Source organism: Triticum aestivum, chromosome 7D (genome assembly GCF_018294505.1).
Source record: "Triticum aestivum cultivar Chinese Spring chromosome 7D, IWGSC CS RefSeq v2.1, whole genome shotgun sequence".
Lineage (NCBI taxonomy): Eukaryota > Viridiplantae > Streptophyta > Magnoliopsida > Poales > Poaceae > Triticum > Triticum aestivum.
In genome coordinates this window covers 455,983,958-456,004,291 of record NC_057814.1, presented here as the reverse complement: position 1 = coordinate 456,004,291, position 20,334 = coordinate 455,983,958, and the positions used below count along the sequence as shown (strand labels likewise).

Genomic DNA, 20,334 nt, shown 5'->3' with positions numbered 1-20,334 from the left:
AGGTTCTTAACAAAACAACAATTCAATCCTTGTTTTTGTTGAATCAGGGGCTTGCATTCTATTGTATCAAGCTGCACTATTTTCAGTCAATACTCTGCTGATTACCAAGATAATTGATTTATAAAGGAACTCTTAACTACAAACGAAAGTGTACATGTTGTGAGTTCTGTGGATCTTACTCAATTTCCAAAATATAGTAATTTTTTCGTCTGTAGTAATTGGTCATGTATTCACCATTTTTATACCAACATTTTGTATTAGTTGAGACCAGTAATGCAAATATGGACATTTTAATTGACTTGCCAAAGCAATTGCACAACAGTGATAGTTTTACTCAGGTGGCCTTTTACCCCCTGGGCTAAATATAATTTTGCCGAGTAATACACACCTTTCTTCTTCCCTGACGCTTGCTCTTTCTTTGAGAGCATGCTAAAAGATCTTGCTATTCTTCAAGCAAACAGTGGATGGAATGCTGAGATGAATCCACATCCTCGAGGACACCAACTGTGAAGATTTTTACAATGCTATTGAGGTTTATGCAAATATACTCGAACAACCTACTAACCAAACCTCTTAGAAAAAGAGAAGGGAAAATAGCATTGTTTAAAATGACAATGCCTGGTGCAACAAGATGGTGGTCGCAGAATTAAATTAACAGTCCTTCAAAATTAGCTAGCAAATAGCGATTCACTGGGAGAAAAGAAAGCAATGAGCGAAAGGGAAAATCGCCAACAGAGAACAACAGCGCAGCAAAGCGCGCATATGCTTCTGAGTAGTTCCTATCCTAAGATACGAACCAAAGGAGGCATCATTGTCGTGTACTCGTGTCCACCTGTCGCCCAGCACTTCACCTTCAGTCACGTCGCTATGCGAGCTCTGCTCTCTCGCATCCCGATCTCCCCTGCTGCTTTCTTCTCCTCCTCATCCCAAACCCTAGCCCCCCTCCGCCTCGGCCACCGCTTCGTCGCCATGGCCGCCGCCGCCGCGGAGGAGTTCGTGAAGGGTCGCGTCTTCCCCAACGGCGTCGCGGTCATCACCCTCGACCGCCCCAAGGCCCTCAACGCCATGAACCTCGGTGCGGATCGCCCTCCTCCTCTTTTGGCTGATCGGTTGCGCCGGCGTGCCTTGCGGCGTGATTTTGGCAGGAGCCCCTTGATTTACTCGCGCGACCCCCCTGGTTTGCTAGGTTGCGGATGATTAGGTGAAATTCGCGTTGCGCTGCGTTCAGTGTTGTTTAAAGTGTTTAGCGGGATTTCAGTTCGGCTTGTACATCCGAAGTAGTGAGTGACTAAACATCTAGTACTGAATAAATTCGCTGCTAAATACTCCACCTACAGTGACAACACCAGATGCTGCCATTAATTTCACATGACAGTATGGCAGCACCAGCATGTGTATCTTTTGGGCAATCATGGAGTCCATTGATCTGGCTGGCCACTCGAAGCTGGCATGCTCACATAGTAGGCCCACACAAAGATGTCACACATGTGCCTCGTTTCTTGCTGCACAGTGATCGTGTGGCAGTTGATGGCGGGAGTACATGCTTGGTTCAGGCGGGAGATGTCTTCTGTTTGCCAAGTGATGGAACCAGGAAACATGAACACCGGGGGGCATATGATTGATAGTATTGATGAGAGGGATTCTAATATTAGAAAATCTCTTGAAGTCCTACGAAAAATATGGTTCCTGCTGTGTGAACTTGATGTCCAAATTAAGATGGTTTGGTGCAACACGTGTATATTGAGCTGCTGCGAAGGGCAATTTACTACTCCCTTGTTAGGAAATACTCCCTCCGTCCCAAAACAAGTGAAAGTTGAGACACTTATTTTGGGACGGAAATGGTGTCCTAGAGGTGTTTTGTCATTAAGTAAAATGTTATGTTTTACACGAACTAACTGCCTTGTGCGACACCTAATGGGCCTACCCCATTTACATCTCCCCCCTCCCCCATAGAATGTTTGTTTGATACCTGATTGAGCTCCACTCACATAGTTGTTACCTCAAATGGTGCAGAAATGGACCTTAGGTACAAGACATTTCTTGATGACTGGGAAACAAATCCAAACGTGAAGTGCATTCTTGTGGAAAGCAGTTCTCCGCGTGCCTTCTCAGCTGGTATTTATTTTCTCCATTTTGCCCCCCCCCCTCTTCTACGTGGTGAATAAGATATGCCTTGAACATTGAACATGCTGTATTGCCTTTTTGTGTCCGGAGCATTGGATATGTTTTCAAATATGATTCATGGCCAATGCAGGGATGGATATTAAGGGCGTTGCAGCGGAAATTCAAAAGGACAAGAGCACATCACTTGTGCAAAAGGTTTTTCATTTTTAGAACTGATGGTTCTTTTATTATTATTATTCTTTTGTTCAAAAATGTACTCCCTCCGTCCCATAATATAAGAGCGTTTTTTATACTACGCTAGTGTAAAAAACGCTCTTATATTATGGGACGGAGGGAGTATGTGGCATCAGTATGTTGTTGTCTATAGCATTGCTTAAATTTGCACAAATAGTGACTGCTGCTTAGTGTAAACTGCAGGTGGGGATGTGAAGAGACTTGCTATTGATTGCACTATGCCAGAGATAATAGAGGTCTAGCAATAAGACCTTGTTTGTATCCGAGAAATGAGTTGCACTGTTATAAAATACATAGTTGAAATTGTACTCCAATCTGAAGGAACAATTGAAAAACCTGAATTTCGCAGCCAACTTCAAACTAATGTAATAATTCAAATGATTCTGCAACACTATGAATTATAATTCAATATCTCACTCATTGATGCATCTAAACATTGTAACATTTACTTAATTGTTGACTGTGAACCACTAATGGTGCCATATAGCGGAACATATGAATTCAGTGCCCTGTTAAGTTGGAAGGATTGATATATAATGTCCATGAGTACAATTCCAAACAAAATATCAACTCCAACGGTTACCCCATTTCTGGGATATAAAAGACTAGAAAGCGATGTTGTATATCACATCAACAGTAAAAAACGAGATATTGTCATTCCATTGGTTGATTTTCATAGCATGAAAAGGAAAAAGACAAATCCGAGTTACAAGCATTATATTGATTGATTCCAATTACATGGGAAATGAAAGTTTATAACGAGCTATAGTTTTCCTGTACTGATATTTATGCTTTTTGTTATCTCTGAAGTTATGGAATGTGCATATTTTAAAGAGGGTTTATATATCACCCGCAAGTCACTACTCACTATCTATTCTTGTAACACTATCTGCTTCTTTTACCCACTCTCCATCTAACATTACGATACCAATATAATCAGGACCAGTTCTCTAGAATCGTACAATACACCTATTTATTCATATTACTAAGACTTTGTAATTCTTAGCTGATTTTGTAACTGGTACGCTGCTGAGAAGCACCCTCCATATATTATTGTTGAATAACGAATGTTTAATAGATACAAATCTGCTTGTCTTACTAGCACCTTGTGCTCCTTGCTGTGTTTCCTTCTTGTAGCATTGGTATTTGCTAAATGAGAATATTGCGCAGTGCTAAGGTTTTGTATGCCTAGCTGCTCCTTGCTGTGTTTCCCAGTATAAAGTAATGTTTAATATCATAGTTAAAAAAGGCGCGCCTAAGCAGGCGCTTAAGTGCGCCTAGGCTTAGGCGATAGCAAAATAATTGTGCATAAGTGTGCGCTTTGGTTAGAAAAGCGTAAGTCGGTGGCAAAACGCATAATTAACTCCTAGCGCTTTTTTGAACTATGTTCAATACACATAATTCTGCATGCACTAACCTTAGCTTCTGTTCCTTGGTGTCTCTTCTGTGTTGCATTGTTAAATGAAAATAGCCGAATGTATATTTTTATCATTTGCATCACTAAAGAGATACATTGTTCCTTTTCAGGTCTTCACAGCTGAGTACTCTTTGATTTGCAAGATACATGAGTATGCAAAACCTTATATATGCTTGATGGATGGTGTGACCATGGGGTTTGGAATTGGATTGTCTGGACATGGGCGCTACCGCATTATTACGGAGGCAATTGTTTTCAACTCAATTTTCCCTTTATTAATGAGGTCTACTTTCAACTTCTGCATTATAAAGACTGATCATGCTTTTCAATGTGCTACTATTACAGAGAACACTGCTGGCCATGCCGGAAAATGGTATTGGCTTGTTCCCAGATGTTGGCTTTGCTTACATCGGTGCAAAAGCGCCAGGAGGGGGTGCAGTCGGTATGCTTCTGTATCCCTCTTCCTCCCTCTAGTTTATCAATTTGTAGGTGGTATCTTCTGCTACTAATTTCTCTATGATCATATAACCGTCATGTTTCCAACTTGATATCATGTATTGCAACGCTAGCTAGTTTTACAGTAGTCAGAACCATACCCTCCCTCCCTACATCATGCACTCCTATGTGTCTTGATATCCACACCTCGTTGTGTTTCTCTGTTATCTTACTTTTGCTATCCCTTTTATCTCCAGTTCTGTTGTGTGGGTGTCTGGATGATCATTTTTAGTGGAGCATAATCATTTGAATATTTAATACAAGTTCTTTGTTTTCTGTATTCTGGAACGTGCTGGACAGTTCTAAACTCCGAATCTTTCATGCTACTTATGCAATTGTTGTTCAGTTATGGTGAATGGGCTGTATGCCAGATCTTTACTTATGCTACCCTGAGTTGTTCTTTGCACTAATACTGTGACACTGTTGCGTCTTTCTCTGTTCCCAAATGGATAAAGTGTGTTTAATCGTATAGCGTCCTTATTTACTTTCTCCTTTTCACTAACATCTGCTTCTTTCTCTTCGCAAAATAAATAAAAAATCTTCTTTCAGGAGCTTACCTTGGGATGACAGGAAAAAGAATATCTTCACCTGCTGATGCTCTATTCATTGGTCTCGGAACCCATTATGTACCTTCCGGGGACTTGGGTTCACTCAAGGAATCCCTCCTGAGTGCTAACTTGTATGTGTCTAACTTACTTGGCCAAAACATACTTTTTTTTTTGAGAAAACGCAAAAGACTTGCGTTTCTTTGTATTGAAAAGATAGAGTTTGTTACAGCCTCCTAGGAGGAGCGATTACAGACAGCGGTCTAAATCAGTGTACGTCCCATGTTTGTGGTAGGATGGCACGCAGGCCACGGGCTCCCGCTCTTGCCCAGAGCGTAGCTTCATCCTTGATCTGTGCGATCAGCAAGTTGGTCGAAGGGGTCGTGCCGTTGAACACGCAGTCGTTGCGATGCTTCCAGGTCATCCAAGGGATCAGCAGAGTAGCGGTGGTAAGGCCCTTTTTCATTGGCTTGGGCGTGTTCCGGCGCGCCGAGCGCCACCAGTCGGACAGGGATTCCTCGTTGGAGGGCGCGCTGCATGGCAGGCGTAGCCAGGACAGGCTCTCGTGCCACACTTGTCTGGAGAAGGAGCATTCCAGCAGAAGATGCCGGATCGATTCGGGCTCCTGATCACAAAGCGGGCAGCGAGGGGGGTGTGGCAGTCCGCGACGAGCCAGGCGATCAACGCCCCAGGTGAGCGAGCCAAATGAAACTTGACACGCGGAGGTGCCCAGCCATTCCAGTTCAGTTTCCATGCAGGGCAGGAGGCCGAGCCTTGGAAAGTGGCGAGGTAGGCGGATTGCGCCGTGTAGTTGCCTGCCGCATTCCACTTCCAATGTAGGCGATCCGGCTCGGCATTGAGCGTTATGTGCTCGAGCGCGTGCCAGGTGGTCAGGTACTGGCCGATCTCTCGGATGCCGAGAGTGCCCTGGATGTCTGATGCCCATTGTTGCGCTTGCAGGCCATCCACCATGGTCCTGCTCTTGCGGCGATTCTTCGGGATGAGGGCATGAAGTTGTGGCGCTAGTTCCGAGATGGAGCAGCCGTTAAGCCATCGGTGCTCCCAGAACAACGCGCGCTGGCCGTTGCGGAGGATCATGGTGGTGGACGCGAAGAAGGCGCGCTCCATAGCATTGAATTGGAGGTCGAGGCCAGACCATGCCCGGGTGTCGTTTGTGCGGGCGAACCAAAGCCATCTGGTATGCAGGGCCAGGCCCGTGCGCTCCAGGTCATGCACTCCAAGTCCACCAAGGCGAGTTGGGCGGCAGACGCGTTGCCAGTTGACGTGACAGTGGCTACCGTGCGCCTCTGTGCGGCCCGCCCATAGGAATCCTCGTTGAATTTTCTCCAGGAGCTTGAGGATCTTCTTTGGCGGCGCAAGCACAAGGAGCTGGTGGATAGGGATCGCGCTTAGTACCGATTTGACAAAGGCAAGGTGTCCAGCTTTGTTCATGAGATGCGCCTTCCAAGTGGGGAGTTTTCCAGCAGTTTTGTCGACAAGGGGTTGGAGTTGTGTAGCGGTTGGGCGCCCAAGGGTGAGCGGGATCCCCAGGTAGGTGACATGCATCGCCGCGGTTGGGCAGCCCAGGTTGGCGATGGCCGGGGCAGCCATGTCGCCGTCGCATCTGATCAGTGTGGCTGTGCTCTTCTGGAAGTTCACCCATAGGCCGGACGCCCGGCCAAATAGCTGCAGGATATCCCGGACAGCGAGTGTGTCGCTTGTCGAGGGGTGGCAGAAGAGTATGACATCGTCCGCGTACAGCGAGAGGACGGGAAGCGCTCGGCGGGGGTGCAGTTTTTGCAGCACGTTGAGCTCGGCAGCGCGGCGAAAAAGGCGTTCCAGTGTGTCGACAGCAAGCACGAAGAGATGTGGCGATACGGGATCACCTTGACGAAGCCCACAGCGGTGCCAGATCGCAGGTCCCAGCGCACCATTGAGGATGACCTTTGTGCTTGCCGACGATAGGAGAATGGCGATCCAGCGAAGGAAACGGGCGCTGAAGCCATACCGACGCAAGACCTCAAAGAGGAATGGCCAGGATACGGAGTCAAACGCCCGTGCGAGGTCGAGCTTCAGGAGAATGCGCGGGGCGCCCAGCTGGTGGAGAAGACGGGCCGATTGTCGGACGAGCACGAAATTGTCGTGTAGGCTTCATCCCGGGATGAATGCGTTCTGAATGGGGCTGACCAGCTCGTTCAGTTTGGGTGCTAGGCGGAGGGACATCACCTTTGCGAAAATCTTGGCGACGAGGTGGATTAGGCTGATGGGCCTATAATCGCCCAGCCCGGCTGCATCGGAGCGCTTTGGGATCAGCGTGAGCAATGCTTGGTTCAGGCAACTGAAACCCCGCCCTCGGAGCGCGTAGAGCTGCTGGAATACATGGACGAAGTCCTGCTTGACAACAGGCCAGCAGGAGCGCAGGAATTCTGCGGTGAAGCCGTCCGGGCCGGGCGCTTTGCGCGCCGGCAATTGCTTGACAGCCTGCCAAATCTCCTCTTCGCCAAAGGGGGCGTCCAGGTCATCCAGGTTGGAGGGCGCGATGAGGTCGTCGAGGTTGAGGGCACACTCGCGAGGGTGATCCGTTCCGAGCAGGGAGTCAAAGTGCGCGAACGCCGCGGCGGCCAAGTCAGCTGGATCAGTAAGAATGGCTCCCTCAACCGTCAGAGTGTGGATCCTATTCTTCTGCTTGCGGTACGTGCATTGACGATGGAAGAAGGAGGTGTTCGCGTCTCCATCCTTGAGCGATGTAACACGTGCATGTTGGCGCGCGAGGGTGCGCTCGAACGAGGCGAGGCCAAGGTAGGAGAGCTTGACCTGTCTTCGTAGCCAATCCTCATGTGGCGTCAATTGGCGACTCTCCTGGGTCGTGTCAAACCGCAGCAGCAGCTCGCGTGAGATCGCGAGCTGGTCGCGGATATTGCCCACGGTGCGCGCGCTCCAGCTCGTGAGCTTGCGTGCGGTGGCCTGCATGCGTCGCATGATGCGGCGAAACGGGTCCGCGTCGTCCACAGAGTGCCACGCGTTTGCGACCACGTCATGAAATCCCTCGACTCGTGTCCAGTAGTCCTCGAAGTGGAAGCGCCGGCGTGCTGGGGGTAGGGGCGAGTAGTCGAGGAGGAGGGGGCTGTGGTCAGATATGACCGAAGCCAAACAACGTAGGTGACACTCGCCATGCTGCTCTTCCCAATCCGCGGTGCATAGGACGCAATCAAGGTGAACCAGAGTTGGCGGGGTCTGCTCGTTCGACCAAGTGTAGCGCCGGCCGTTTAGGTATATCTCCTTGAGAGCAAGGTCGTTGATGACCCGTCGGAAGCGCCCCATCATGCGGCGGTTGAGGTTTCCGTTGTTCTTGTCCTCATCGCGATAGATTAGGTTGAAATCACCGCAAAGCATCCATGGGCCAGCACAGTTGGCTCGGACATCACGTATTTCCTGGAGGAACGCGATCTTGTCGTTGTCATGCTGCGGCCCATAGACGATAGTGAGCCACCAGGGGTTGGCGCCGTGGGGGGGCGTCACCAGGGCGGATAGCGTGTTTGTGGTGAGCGAGGGGTTGCTGATCATCACCAAGCCGCGCTTCCAGGCCAGCAGAATACCGCCGCGGGTGCCGATCGCAGGCAAGTACGCGTAGTCGTCGAAGTCCGAGCCAAGTGTCTCGAGGACAGTGGACAAGCCGATCAACTCCATTTTAGTTTCCTGGAGGCAGACAACAGATGCGTTCGTGGATACAATGAGCGACCGGATTGCGGTGCGCCGGGCGCGAGCGTTGAGGCCGCGCACATTCCATACAATGATCTTCGGGGCGTGATCCATGAAAACATGGTCGACAAGGGAGGAGCGGGGCACGCGCTCAGACCTCGATCGGGCTGCCGTTGATCACCGTGGTGATCGGCGCCGTTGATGGGTCAGCGGGGAGCTCGCAACCGACCAGGGCAGCGGTGGCTGCAAGGACTGTCTTGGGGATCGGCGCGGCGAACAGGTTGTCGTAGGCCTTCATTGCTTCCGGTGTGATTGGCTCGTCAACACCAACGATGCCCAGAGTGCGCAGCAGCTGAACCTGCGCGCGACGTTCGGCAGCCTTGGACTTTGCTATGGTCGCAGATCACCCACGTCGTGGCGGCGCGAAGTTGAGAGGCTGCCTGCGTTGCTTGCGGCCTGGGGCTGGAAGGACAGGATTGAGCTGTCGGGTGGCCGCGGCAAGGAAGTCGCCCAAGGTCCAGTTGCCCGTCGTGGTAGTGCTTGGCCGGCAGCGGCGTAGCGTGACTGGAGGTGAGGCGAAGCGGGTCGCGCACCGAACGGCTGGTGTGGGCGGTGCAGGGCGCACATCCTCGATGGCCGGGCCGGCGGTAGCCGTATCCAGGAGGGGAGGTGGCCTGGGCAGGATCTGCATGGGATCATGGGCCGTCGAAGTGGCAGCGACTGGGAGGCCCATCACATCCGCGCCAGGAGCCTGCAAAGGATTGTCGTGGCCTTGGGTGCGCTCTGGCGCAGTGGTGTGGGCTTGCCGCATCTCTTCCTGCGTATCGCCCCGCGCAGCGTCGATACGGTCCGGGGATCGGTCCTCGTCAGGGGCGGTAGTAACTGACGTAGACAAAGCAGCGCTTTGCCCCGACAGCAGGTCAGCAGCAGCATCAACCTCTGGAGCGGATAAGGGTGGGCGCACTTCTGGTTGTGAGTCGGGGACCTCGCTGCATGAGGATATGCTGTTGGGATCCCTAGGCGCGCAGCGATTGGTGGAGGGCGGTCCTGAATCAGCTGCGGCGCTCGTCTGGGTGCATGGCGACAGGAGGGGCGTGGTCGTGGCGGGTTCGACCTCTCTGGTGGGAGGGCCCGGCACCAGCGTTAGGGAGCCAGTTGGTGAAGCGACGTGCGCGTCCGTCCGTTGGGGTGATCTTGTCGGGCTGGGATCCACAGCCGTGGCGGGTCCGGCCTCTGGGGTGGGAGGGCGCGGCACCAGTGCTAGGGAGCCAGCTGGCGAAGCGACGTGTGCGTCGGCCCGTAGGGGTGATCTTGTCGGCCTGGGATCAGCAGCCGCAGCAGCTTTGGCAATCGCAGCCGCAATCCTTGCACGCTTTTTCTTTCCTCCCCTCTTCCCTCTTTTGGCTTTGTGACGAGGGTGTTGGGCGTCGTCCAGGGAGGTGGGCCAGGCGTCCATGCGCCGGGTTGTTGACTGTACGGGCGGCGGCGTTTGAGCGCGCACGGCGGTGCACGCCCCGGACCAGTGATCGGCGACGGCAAGGCCGTCAGCGCGGTGCTGGCCACGGGGGTGCGCCCAACCGCCGGCATCCACAGCCATGCCGTCGGCACGTCCCTCCGGAGCGGCGGCAGTACGGCGGCGCGGGCGAGCTGTCACCATCAGCGCCGTCACCATCAGCCGCATGCCCGTCTCCCTCCCCATCTGGGCGAGCTGCAGGACCGGTGGGGGCGCGAGCTCGGTCGACGTCGGAGCGAACGAGGGTGATGGCGATGGGGTACGTGAGAGTGGTGACCGTAGGGGCGGAGGAGGCGGTGCATCCCGGAGTGACCTCGACAATCTCCAGCGTGGCGGCGCGGCGGATGCCGGCGGGGTCGTGCGCGCGTCCGGAGAGGCGGAACGTGGCCAGGTCGGCGCGGGAGCGCGTCTGCGGGTGGAGGCGCTCGACCCAGACGCTGGTCCCGAGGATGTGCTCCGCCGTCGCTAAATGCCAGGCCTGGGCGGGGATGCCGCGGAGCTCGAGCTCGACGCGGTGTTCGAACCCACCGGAGCCGGCATGGGCAAGCTTGCACCATGGGCGTAGCGACAGCGAAAAGCGCGGGCATCGGATGTAGTGGTCGCCCTTCATGCGGTCCTTGGAGGCGCGGGAGCCGAAGATGATCAGGAAATCTTCAGGCTTGTGGAGGTGGGTGGTGAAGTCGCCGTCTTCGAAGCCGAACGTGGTGCACAGGAGCGCAGCGACATCGTCGGCGGACACCTGGGGCCGAGTACCAGTGATGGTGGCCACCATCGCCCGGCTGAGCACCTCCTCTGCCTTCTCCATCTCAACGGAGCGCGACATGATGATGCGCGCTGGCTCAGCGGCGCTCATGTGCGCGACCGGAGCGGGGGCAGGTAGCTGGGGTGCGACGTGCACAACCGGAGCAGGGGGTGGCGTCGGGGGCGCGGCAGTCCACGGGGCGGCGGGTGGGTCGCGGCCAGCGCGGTGCGCGGCCGTCCGTGGGGCGGCGGGTGGGGCGCGACCGGTGCGGCGGTGGAAGTCGTCGCAACCACGGAAGTCGTGGCCGGAGATGAGGCACCGCCTGCAGCAAATGTCGTTGGTGCAGTCGCGGACGCGGTGGCGGGGGTCGAGGCAGCGGAAGCAGAGCCCAGCGAGCTCCTCGGGGGATGGGCTGCGTTGGTGCCGCGGCGACGGGCTCAACTCAGGCTCACGGCGAGGCCGACGTCGGTTCCTGCGGCGCGGCTGCTGGTAGCCGTTGGCGTCCACCCTGGCTCCATACGAGACGCGATGAACCTCCGAGCGGGGCCCGAGGCGGGCGGAGGCAGGCAGCCTAGGGGCCGCCGGCGCGGGGACGCTGGGCGCCGGCGCGGGAGCCGGCGGTGGTGTGCGAGCGACGTCCCGGTAGGAGCGGGAGGGAGCCGCGCTATCAGACCCAGAGTCAGACCAGCGGCTGTCCCCGGAGGAGACGCGCTCGCCGGAGAGGGAGTGGGTGGGGGAGAGGGGCGCCATAGCAGGGCGAGGGAGGATGGCTACCGGCGTGGAGTCGACGGCGGCGGGGCTGGTGGGGAGGAGAGCTAGGGGAGTGGGAGGGGCGCCATCCGCATCATTCAAATCATTCTAGTTACCAATTTCGGCCAAAACATACTGAACACATTAATATTCAACTTTAGTAACTATCTATATTTTATACTCCCTCTGTTCCTAAATATAAGTCTTTTTAGAGATTTCAATAAAGACTACATACGGATGTATATAGACATATTTTAGAGTGTAGATTCACTCATTTTGCTCCTTATGTAGTCCGCATTGGAATCTGTAAAAAGACTTATATTTAGGAACGGAGGGAGTAGTTCTCTGCTATGTATTACTCCCTCTGTTCACAAATATAAGATGTCTTGGATATTTCAGTATGAACTACATACAGACTGAAATGAGTGAACAAACACACTAAAACGTGTCTATATACATCTGATTCACAAAAAAAGTTAGAACATCTTATATTTGTGAACGGAGGGAGTAGTATCTTAGATTCATGACATAGCAAGTGCTTGCAATATTTCTATACTATTTTAGTAGTATCTTGACATTGTGGTTCTCTCTGTCTTATTGCAGCACTGCTGATCCTCACAAAGATGTTGAGTCACTCCTGACTGGGTACAAGAAGGAGCCTGAGTCGGTGCCCCAATTAGAAAAGCTTTTACCGGATATCGTTTCTTCTTTTGGTCCTGATAAATCAGCTACTGAATCTGTGGAAGAGCTAAAGAAGCGTACTCAAAATGGTGATGCCACAGGTAATCTTCTTTAAGCGTTCTCTTTCAAGGCAGCAACACTGATATAGTGAAAACATTGCCAACTACTTTTATTTGAAAATGGCCTGTTCTACTCCCTCCGTTCCTAAATATAAGTCTTTTTAGACATTTCAAATAGACTACAACATACGGATGTATGTAGACATATTTTAGAGTATAGATTCACTCACTTTGCTCCGTATGTAGTCACTTGTTGGAATCTCTAAAAAGACTTATATTTGGGAACGGAGGGAAGAATTAAATCTACTGCAGTACTGACTAGAGAAGAGTGAATGCATTTCCGTATATGAGCCTGGGCACCGAGTTGGATTTCTGTATATGTAAATTGTTCTTTATTTTGTCGGCTGCAGTGTCAGAATGGGCCAATGATGCTTTAGCAGGACTTAAGAAAGGTGCTCCGTTTTCTCTTTGTTTAACACAGAAACATTTCTCTCGAGTTGCATCATCATATGGGAACAATGAAAATTATCTATCTAAGGTAGTCTCCTGTATCCTGTACCACTTAACATTTCTATTTCCTTCAGTTTTCCTTATTCTGTTGTTTGGCACATTCAGTTGGCTGGTGTTATGAAATTGGAGTACCGTATTGCCTTGAGATCGTCGGTTCGAAATGATTTTGCTGAAGGCGTACGCGCTGTCTTAGTTGACAAGGACCAGGCAAGTCATATGGTTTTATTTTTCAATCTCAAAATTTTAATTTGTTTTGTCCAAAAGGGTTCTTATTTTCACTAGAGGCAGATACGCATATTGTTAGATGTGTGGGGTACATGTGTTTCATGGACTTCCACCTATGATCAATGCTGTAAGCCTATAGGGGGTCCAACCAGTTAGAACGTTTTCCTTTCCACTATCAACTTTTGGACCATAAGTTCTACAAATCGTAAGTTCAAAGTTGACATAAGCTTAAACCTACCTGATGGGTTGTACTGGCATTATTAGCACTCAAGTATGCTTTACTCCGCATGCCAGTTTCAACAAACAAGACAGCTAAGACTTGTTCAGCTTGTAAAAGGCCAGGAGCTACTTCCCCTGATTTTGGCTCAGCTGTTGCTTGTGCATAAGCCTGTTTTTGGCTAACCGCACAAAACCATAGGGCCGTGCTGGCCCATGCCCATACATGGTTTTTATACCATTAGCAAAGATGGGTGCATACCATGAACATCCAGTGGTTTTATATGCCTTTATCAGCCTCCCCTTCTGCAAAAGCCCACCGAAGCAAAGATTGAGCCAAGGTGGCCTTGTGTCATAACCTACGTGAGCCTAAAAATGTGGCCTAAGCCTCCCTGGGTATTATGGCCTATGCTTATTAGAGCCTAAAAATGCGTTCTTCCCATGCCCTTACAGAGGCTAAAAAGCATGTTCCCCATAGCCTTTTCCTCTCCAAATATGACCCAATTCACTGAATTTGACTTAATTAACTATATAAATCACCTGAATTGTGACTACATTTTTATAATCATTGGGCATATAGATATAGAAGGACAGGCCTGGGCAGTGGTGAAGTACTGTCCACTTGTGCCAAGAGGTCTTGGTTTGACGCAGCCTCTCTGCCCACTTGTGCCAAGAGGTCTTGGTTTCGACGCAGCCTCTCTGCATTGCACTGTGCAGGGGTAAGGCTTGCCTCGTGTAATCCTTGCCCAGACCAGGCTGACGCGGGCGCGGGATGAGCGCGGCCGGCGCCCCCAGCGAGGATCTGCTTTGTGGCGGCGCCGGTGCGCGAGGAGGGTTGGCGACACGGCGGTGAGGGGCTCCAAGCCCGATCTGAGTTTGGGCGGTCCTGCGCCCAGATCTCGATGGCCGGTGGCGCCTGGATAGGGGAGGCGGGAGCGGTGGCCCGGTGGATGCTGGTGGGTTCCCCCTTGCAAGCGTGTGCACGTCCAGCTCCTGGAGCAGGGGCGCCTTCCAGCCTGTTGGTGCTAGAGGAAGCTCGGGCAGACCAGATCCAGCACGGACGTCCGGTCCTTGCGCGCGGCGGCGCGAGCATGTTAAGTTTTGGCTTGGTTTTTGCTCTGTTTCGGCGCGCGGCAGTGCGGGCCGGTCAACTATGGTTCTACTTCGGTCTTTCCTGTGCGATGCGGCGCGAATTCTCGCCCAGATCTGCGCACGGAGCCGGAGGATGGCCGGAGTCGATTTGGTTCGCCCAGGTCCTGCGAGCGGCGGTGCGGACCGGTCAGGTTGGCGTGTGCTCGCCTAGGTCCTGCGTGCGGCGGCGACTATCCCGTGTCTGGTAGTGTGTGCTTGTCCTTGTTCTGCCTGGTGGTGATGGGTTGGTCTCGGATTCTGGATGGTTGGCAGAAGGCTTGGCTCCGGATGAAAATCCTGCATCGACCTCGTCGGTGCCGACGGTAACGGCATTTATGGATGTCGTCTTCTTCCTTGGAGGTGCCGCCGTGGAGCTCATTGCTCTTCCTGCCTCATGGCTGAGGTCGCCGGGTGAAAACCTAAGATCTGGCGGAGCCAGATCGGATGACGGTGGTGTTCTCGATACCACTTCCTTCTTGGAGGCGTCATCTTGGAGGCCTCGACGATGGATTCCGATGGTGTGCACGGTTGCTGGCGGATCTTGGGTTTGTGTTGGTGTCGGCGGGTGTCCATTTTCTTTCTTTTCTTTCTGCACCGGCCCTTTTGCTGTGCTTTCCTCCTTTGGAGGTGTTCTTGTTACTCCCCTTCTGATCAATGAATTTGGCAAGCTTTGCCAACATTCAAAAAAAATAAAAAATCCTTGCCCAGACCCCACCTGGTGGGAGTTATAGTTAATTAAGGCTTGCCTCGTGTAATCCTTGCCCAGACCCCACCTGGTGGGAGTTTCTAGCACTGGGTCTGTCCTTTTCCCCTTTTTTGGCATACAGATAGCTGTAGACCCCTGGTCTGTTATGCAATGGCAATATTTTAAAGTAGGAACTGCAATGACTGCTCTCTCCACATATAAATTGAAATTTGTCTTAAATCCCATAATGTAGGATAGCTTGTACCTAATCTTGTTCTACTATTTAAGCTTTGAGATAGTCTATTAACTTTTTGGAACATTAAATCAGAAATAATAAACTAATTAGACCCTGGTGTCATCTATGTATTGCAAAGTTGGGCAAAAAAGTCTATTTTACATTAAACTATAATGCACCTTGGACCGCTGTCTGTTTATCTTGCAAGATTAGGTAGAGAGCTCATGTTCAAGCTAGCAACCAAAATACTACCTCCATCCAAAATTACTTGTCGCTCAAATGGATGTATCTAGACGTATTTTAATACTAGATACACCCATTTGAACGACAAGTAATTCTGGAGGGAGGGAGTATAAGGCACAGCGGCACACATTACATGCATACATTTTGTGCATTTTATCATGGTGTGACGACGTCATTTACATATTCATGCTGGGGAGGGTTATCTAAAATCTAATGTGATAGTGGTTCATTTAACCTAAAGGGATCAGTAGCATACCCCTAATCATTCCATTGAATCGTCTCATCACTTGCAGAATCCAAAATGGAGTCCAGCAACTCTGGAAGAGGTAAACATGGATGAGGTCGAATCAGTGTTTGAACCATTAGCTGCCGATGCTGAGTTGAATGTGTGATTTTCTGTAGCAGCCCAGAATGCTGTGACCACCTGAACACCCTTTGTCCTTCCGATGATGTAATAGGAAATTACTACAAACCTACACACGGCTATCCATTGAGCCAATAAATTTGCCTGGAGTGCATCGTCTGAAAACAAAGTTTGATTATCAGCATTTGATGCAGCGATTTATTTGATGGAGCTGGAGCACATAGATTCAGGTTCAGGGTTTTACTTCTGCAGTGCGACTGGGTAGTGCGTCATACCATATGGCGTACTACTTGAGAAAACAATGAATCCCACCGGAACAACACTGGGACTGGAAAAACATGGTCCGGCGAGCAGATTCTAACAGGCGTATACATGTATCTAGTAGAACTGACGTATCCACACTCTAAAACTCTTATTTGAGAGCTTGGTAATGGGGGAGACTGACGAAACTGCCTGGCGACGGGAAGATACCCGGCATTTCGTTTTCAGCCCTTAATTAGCTCGCTATCTGTTATGGTAAACAGTTTGTCCCCACCATCTTTGGACGGGCGCCTTTCCATATTTATGTTGGTATATAACCCAGATGGTCGTCGACTTCATGAATTTTCTTGGTGGGTGGCTTCTTTCCGTGGGTCAAGGCAGATATTCCGTACATACAAGCAGGCAGCGGCGCCGTGTGCCCTGCGGGCGATAAGGCCGGTGATGGATGCAGTGTTTTGCCAGAGACAAAACAATAGGACCTTCCATTTCAGCATGACCACACCCCAATCCAGGCATCCAGCATCCTGATAAGGCGACGGACGGCGAGCCGACGAGGCATCGCATGATGTGCGCGTAAAGCATGGCCAACTAGCCGCTGCCAATGGGCACCGGGACTGACAGCGACGCCGTCGCGTCGGCGCTCTCGACGGATATTATACCTCCCGTCTCGTCGCGTCACCGGACGGACGACGACCAGCCCTATCAATTCAGAGGCAAGCGTAAAGGAGACGCGGGGTGGTGCTCCGGGGATAATAACCGGATAAGTTCTGGCGAGACGGCGGGCGGCGCCGCGGCGAGACGGGGGAACCGGGGAGCCATGATAGCACGGCTAATGATGACGCGGGAGGAGGGGCTCAGCATGTGGCGTGGGGCCCTCCTTGAGGAGATAGGATTACGGATCGCAACGGGCAGAGCGGGGGAGCGATCCCGTCCACTGCGTTATACCGAGGCCGACAGGCCGGGCCGTTCCGTCCCCCTGTGCGCTACCCGTTGTTTTCTCCATAATTGGCTCCGGATTTACGATGTGATGCGTCCACTCCACTTGTGGCTCGTTTTTACGGAGTGTTCTTGCTCTCATGGTGAAGGTGAAAGGTATTCCCAACCGAAGCAAGTGCAAGTGTACGGGACATTATTTGTTAGCAACTGAGTTTCCATCGTTCTATGTTCTAGTACTACCTTCTGTCAGCGTTTCGAATGGGGATTTCTCTTCAGGAACCGGCGAAGTTGAGGAAGAGAAAACGCCATTGGTATATAAAATTTACAAGCTCGACACAAGATTACTAGTACTATTTTTTAGCAAAAAACAGGGAACTTCGCCCGAAAACCATGCGGCTTTTCTTCTTTCAGTTCAGCTTTCGCTAGAGATGCTATTATCTCTCTGATAGTGGAACCCTTATGCAGTCGCAAAAAAGAAAAAGAAAAAAAGAAAGAGATGGTGGAACCCTTATGGAAAACCATGCGGCTTCGGGCGTCTGGTGCGGGCCTGCAGCTCTCGTGACGACGACCGACGTACGGGATCGATGCCGGCAGCGCGGCGCTCCGACCTGTGAACTGTGCAGCTTCCGACACATAACGGCGAGACCCAATCGTTGGAGTGCTATTTCTCTATAACACCAAGGCCACGCGTCACCTCAAGTGTGAGCGTTTTAATTAAACTCCATGCCTATCTCATCCGGACCGCACACGTGGGCCGATGCCGTGGAACTCAATCAGCTGCGGGCTGCGGCGGAAACTGCTGCTGCTGAAGGGAAGAAGAAGGCTGACTCGGACGGAGAATCTATCCGTTCGTAGCAGGACGAAGCCGACAAGGTAATCATGCACCAATGTCTAGAAAAAAAAAGGTAATCATGCACCGGTGCACTGATTTTTCAGGCCAACGTGGGCCTTGTGCATTGGTTGCCCGGCGCCACCACGGCTTTCAGATCCATCCGTAGACGAGCTCGGCAGCGGCTTCTTTCTTTTCGCAGGAGACGCCAATTGGGTTTGAAATTTTCTTCACCCTACTCCTGAAAATCAGCACTCCAGTGTCAGGCAGGGTATGGCAGGGATTGCAAAGTCAGATGATCCACGCCCCTCCACTTCTCCGGTGGTATCGAGATTTCCTTGAGAACGGCTTTGCTTGGGAAGACGCAAATCTGGCCCAGATACGAGATTGCAACCTTATTACCAAAAAAAGAACTTGAGCTAGGCGTCTCGTCTGGTACAAACAAGATCCAGGAGGATAGCAAGTGATAAACCTTGAGAAAATCCATCTTATCCCTTCCCTTGCACCGCCGCCATACCACATACGGATCGCTTACTGCACCACGACACTGTCGTCCCTCTCGCGGACCGCGATGCCGCTAAAAGATCTGGAAGAATCCGCCGCCCCGCGCAAGTACGCGACGATAAGCTCCAAACCGTCCCGGGCCCACACGCACACCCCCACTTAATTCAGAAATCTACCGGTTCCTCTGTTTCCTCTGCTCGGCCCCCAACACCCCGTATAAATACGGCGCGCCACTCCCGCCACTCGCCGCACACAAGAGCATCAGCACGCAGCTCTCACGCAGAACAAATCAAGCAAGCTCAAGCTCTCACTCGTTTCTTGCTCAGTTCATTCCAGTCCAGTGCTGTTCAGTAATGAGCAGCTGCTTTGCGGCGTCAGCGATGAGCGATCTGATTCCAGGGTTGCCGGAGGAGGTGGCGAGGGAGTGCCTCATCAGGGTGGGCTTCGACCAGCTGCCGGCCGTGCGCCGCATCTCGCGGCAGTGGAAGGAGGAGGTCGAGTCGCCGGACTACGGCCGCCTGCGCCGCGCCGAGGGGCTGGCGCGCCCTGTGCTCGCCATGGTCCAGGCGCAGCCCGAGCGCGTCGAGCCTGGCCCGGCGCAGAAGCACGCCTCGGCGTCGGCGGCCAACGGCGGCCCCGCGAACAACTACAGGATGGTTCTGCTGGACCCGCTGGAGGGGCGGTGGGCTCCGCTCCCGGTGCTGCCCGGCCCGACCGGGAGCCTGCCCCTGTTCTGCCAGGTGGCCGCGGTGGACGGCGCGCAGGGGAGGAAGCGGCTGGTGGTCGTCGGCGGGTGGGACCCGGAGTCGTGGGCGCCGACCGACTCGGTGTACGTGTACGACTTCTTGACAGGCGCGTGGCGGCGCGGGGCGCTCATGCCGGGCCCGCGCCGGTCCTTCTTCGCCACCGCGGCCGTCGGCGGGGCCGTGTACGTCGCCGGCGGGCACGACGAGGAGAAGAACGCGCTCCGGTCGGCGCTGGCGTACGACCCGGACGCCGACGCGTGGGCCGCGCTCCCGGACATGGCGGAGGAGCGCGACGAGCCGCGCGGGCTCTGCGTCGGCGGCAGGTTCCTGGTCGTCGGCGGGTACCCGACGCAGGCGCAGGGGCGGTTCGCCGGCTCCGCCGAGGCCTTCGACCCGGCGACGGCGGCCTGGGCCACCGTCCAGGAGAGCCTGCTAGAGGACGGCGCGTGCCCGAGAACCTGCTGCGTGGCGCCGGGAGCGGAGCGCATGTACATGCTCCGCGACGGGAACCTCGTGGCGCGCGACGGCGGCGCCTCGGCGGGGTGGCGCACCGTGGCGTCCGTGCCGGAGGACGCGCGCACCGCGTCGACCGTCTCCGCCATCCCCAGCGGCCGCGTCGTGGTGATCGGCTCAGGCTGCCACGGAGGCGACCAGACCGTGTACATGCTGCGCGACGAGGCCGGACAGGCCGCGTCCTGGGCACGCGCCCCGGCGCCGCCGGAATTCTCCGGGCACGTGCAGGCTGCATGCTTCCTAGAGATCTGATCACCTGAGCGTATGTACAGAACCATGAATAGTGTATATAGAGGTATATGTGTGCATATAACGCATCAATACGCGTCTGCCAGGCTGCGCCTTTTTGCGCCATGACTCGAGCTTGCATAGCACCCATGTAAGAAAATGATGGTTAAACGAGTCCAGAAAGATCGTTGCAATGAAGAAAGCTCAATGATAAGATGCCGGTTCTGTTTTCGATTTTGTCTGCCACGAGACGAGATGTCGATCGCCGGTGAGAGGATTCTGGAGCTGTTTTACACCGACCAATGGGTGCCGTTTTTCTGTTTGTTTTGTTCAGCTGGGACATTGAGGTAGGCCTTCTAGAACATGTCGTTGCAAACGGAGGCGGTCTGCTTTGCTCTGTGCTGGACAAGACAAGAGTCCTTTTGGAGAGTGAAGTGTTGGGAAGCTTC

At 52.9% G+C, this 20,334-nt stretch overlaps 2 protein-coding genes and 1 pseudogene across 2 annotated transcripts; all 3 read left to right on the top strand.

Moving 5' to 3' along the window:
* LOC123171162 (uncharacterized) overlaps window positions 1–101 on the top strand; it is a 3,239-nt pseudogene extending 3,138 nt beyond the window's left edge.
* An 840-nt stretch (window positions 102–941) lies between these two features.
* LOC123167514 (3-hydroxyisobutyryl-CoA hydrolase-like protein 3, mitochondrial) lies at window positions 942–16,074 on the top strand (the record flags this gene model as incomplete). Its single annotated transcript, XM_044585353.1, is given in 10 exon segments — window positions 942–1,075; window positions 2,014–2,115; window positions 2,255–2,319; window positions 3,886–4,020; window positions 4,121–4,217; window positions 4,820–4,949; window positions 12,123–12,301; window positions 12,670–12,797; window positions 12,875–12,976; window positions 15,798–16,074. Coding segments are annotated over 10 exon segments (1,171 nt in total), but the record flags the coding sequence as incomplete, so codon positions are not given.
* Window positions 16,075–18,355: 2,281 nt separating this feature from the next.
* On the top strand, window positions 18,356–20,116 carry LOC123167515 (F-box/kelch-repeat protein At1g80440). The gene has a single exon (XM_044585354.1). The coding sequence runs from the start codon at window positions 18,752–18,754 to the stop codon at window positions 19,907–19,909; it is 1,158 nt and encodes a 385-aa protein (XP_044441289.1). The 5' UTR covers window positions 18,356–18,751; the 3' UTR covers window positions 19,910–20,116.
* Window positions 20,117–20,334: the final 218 nt, after the last annotated feature.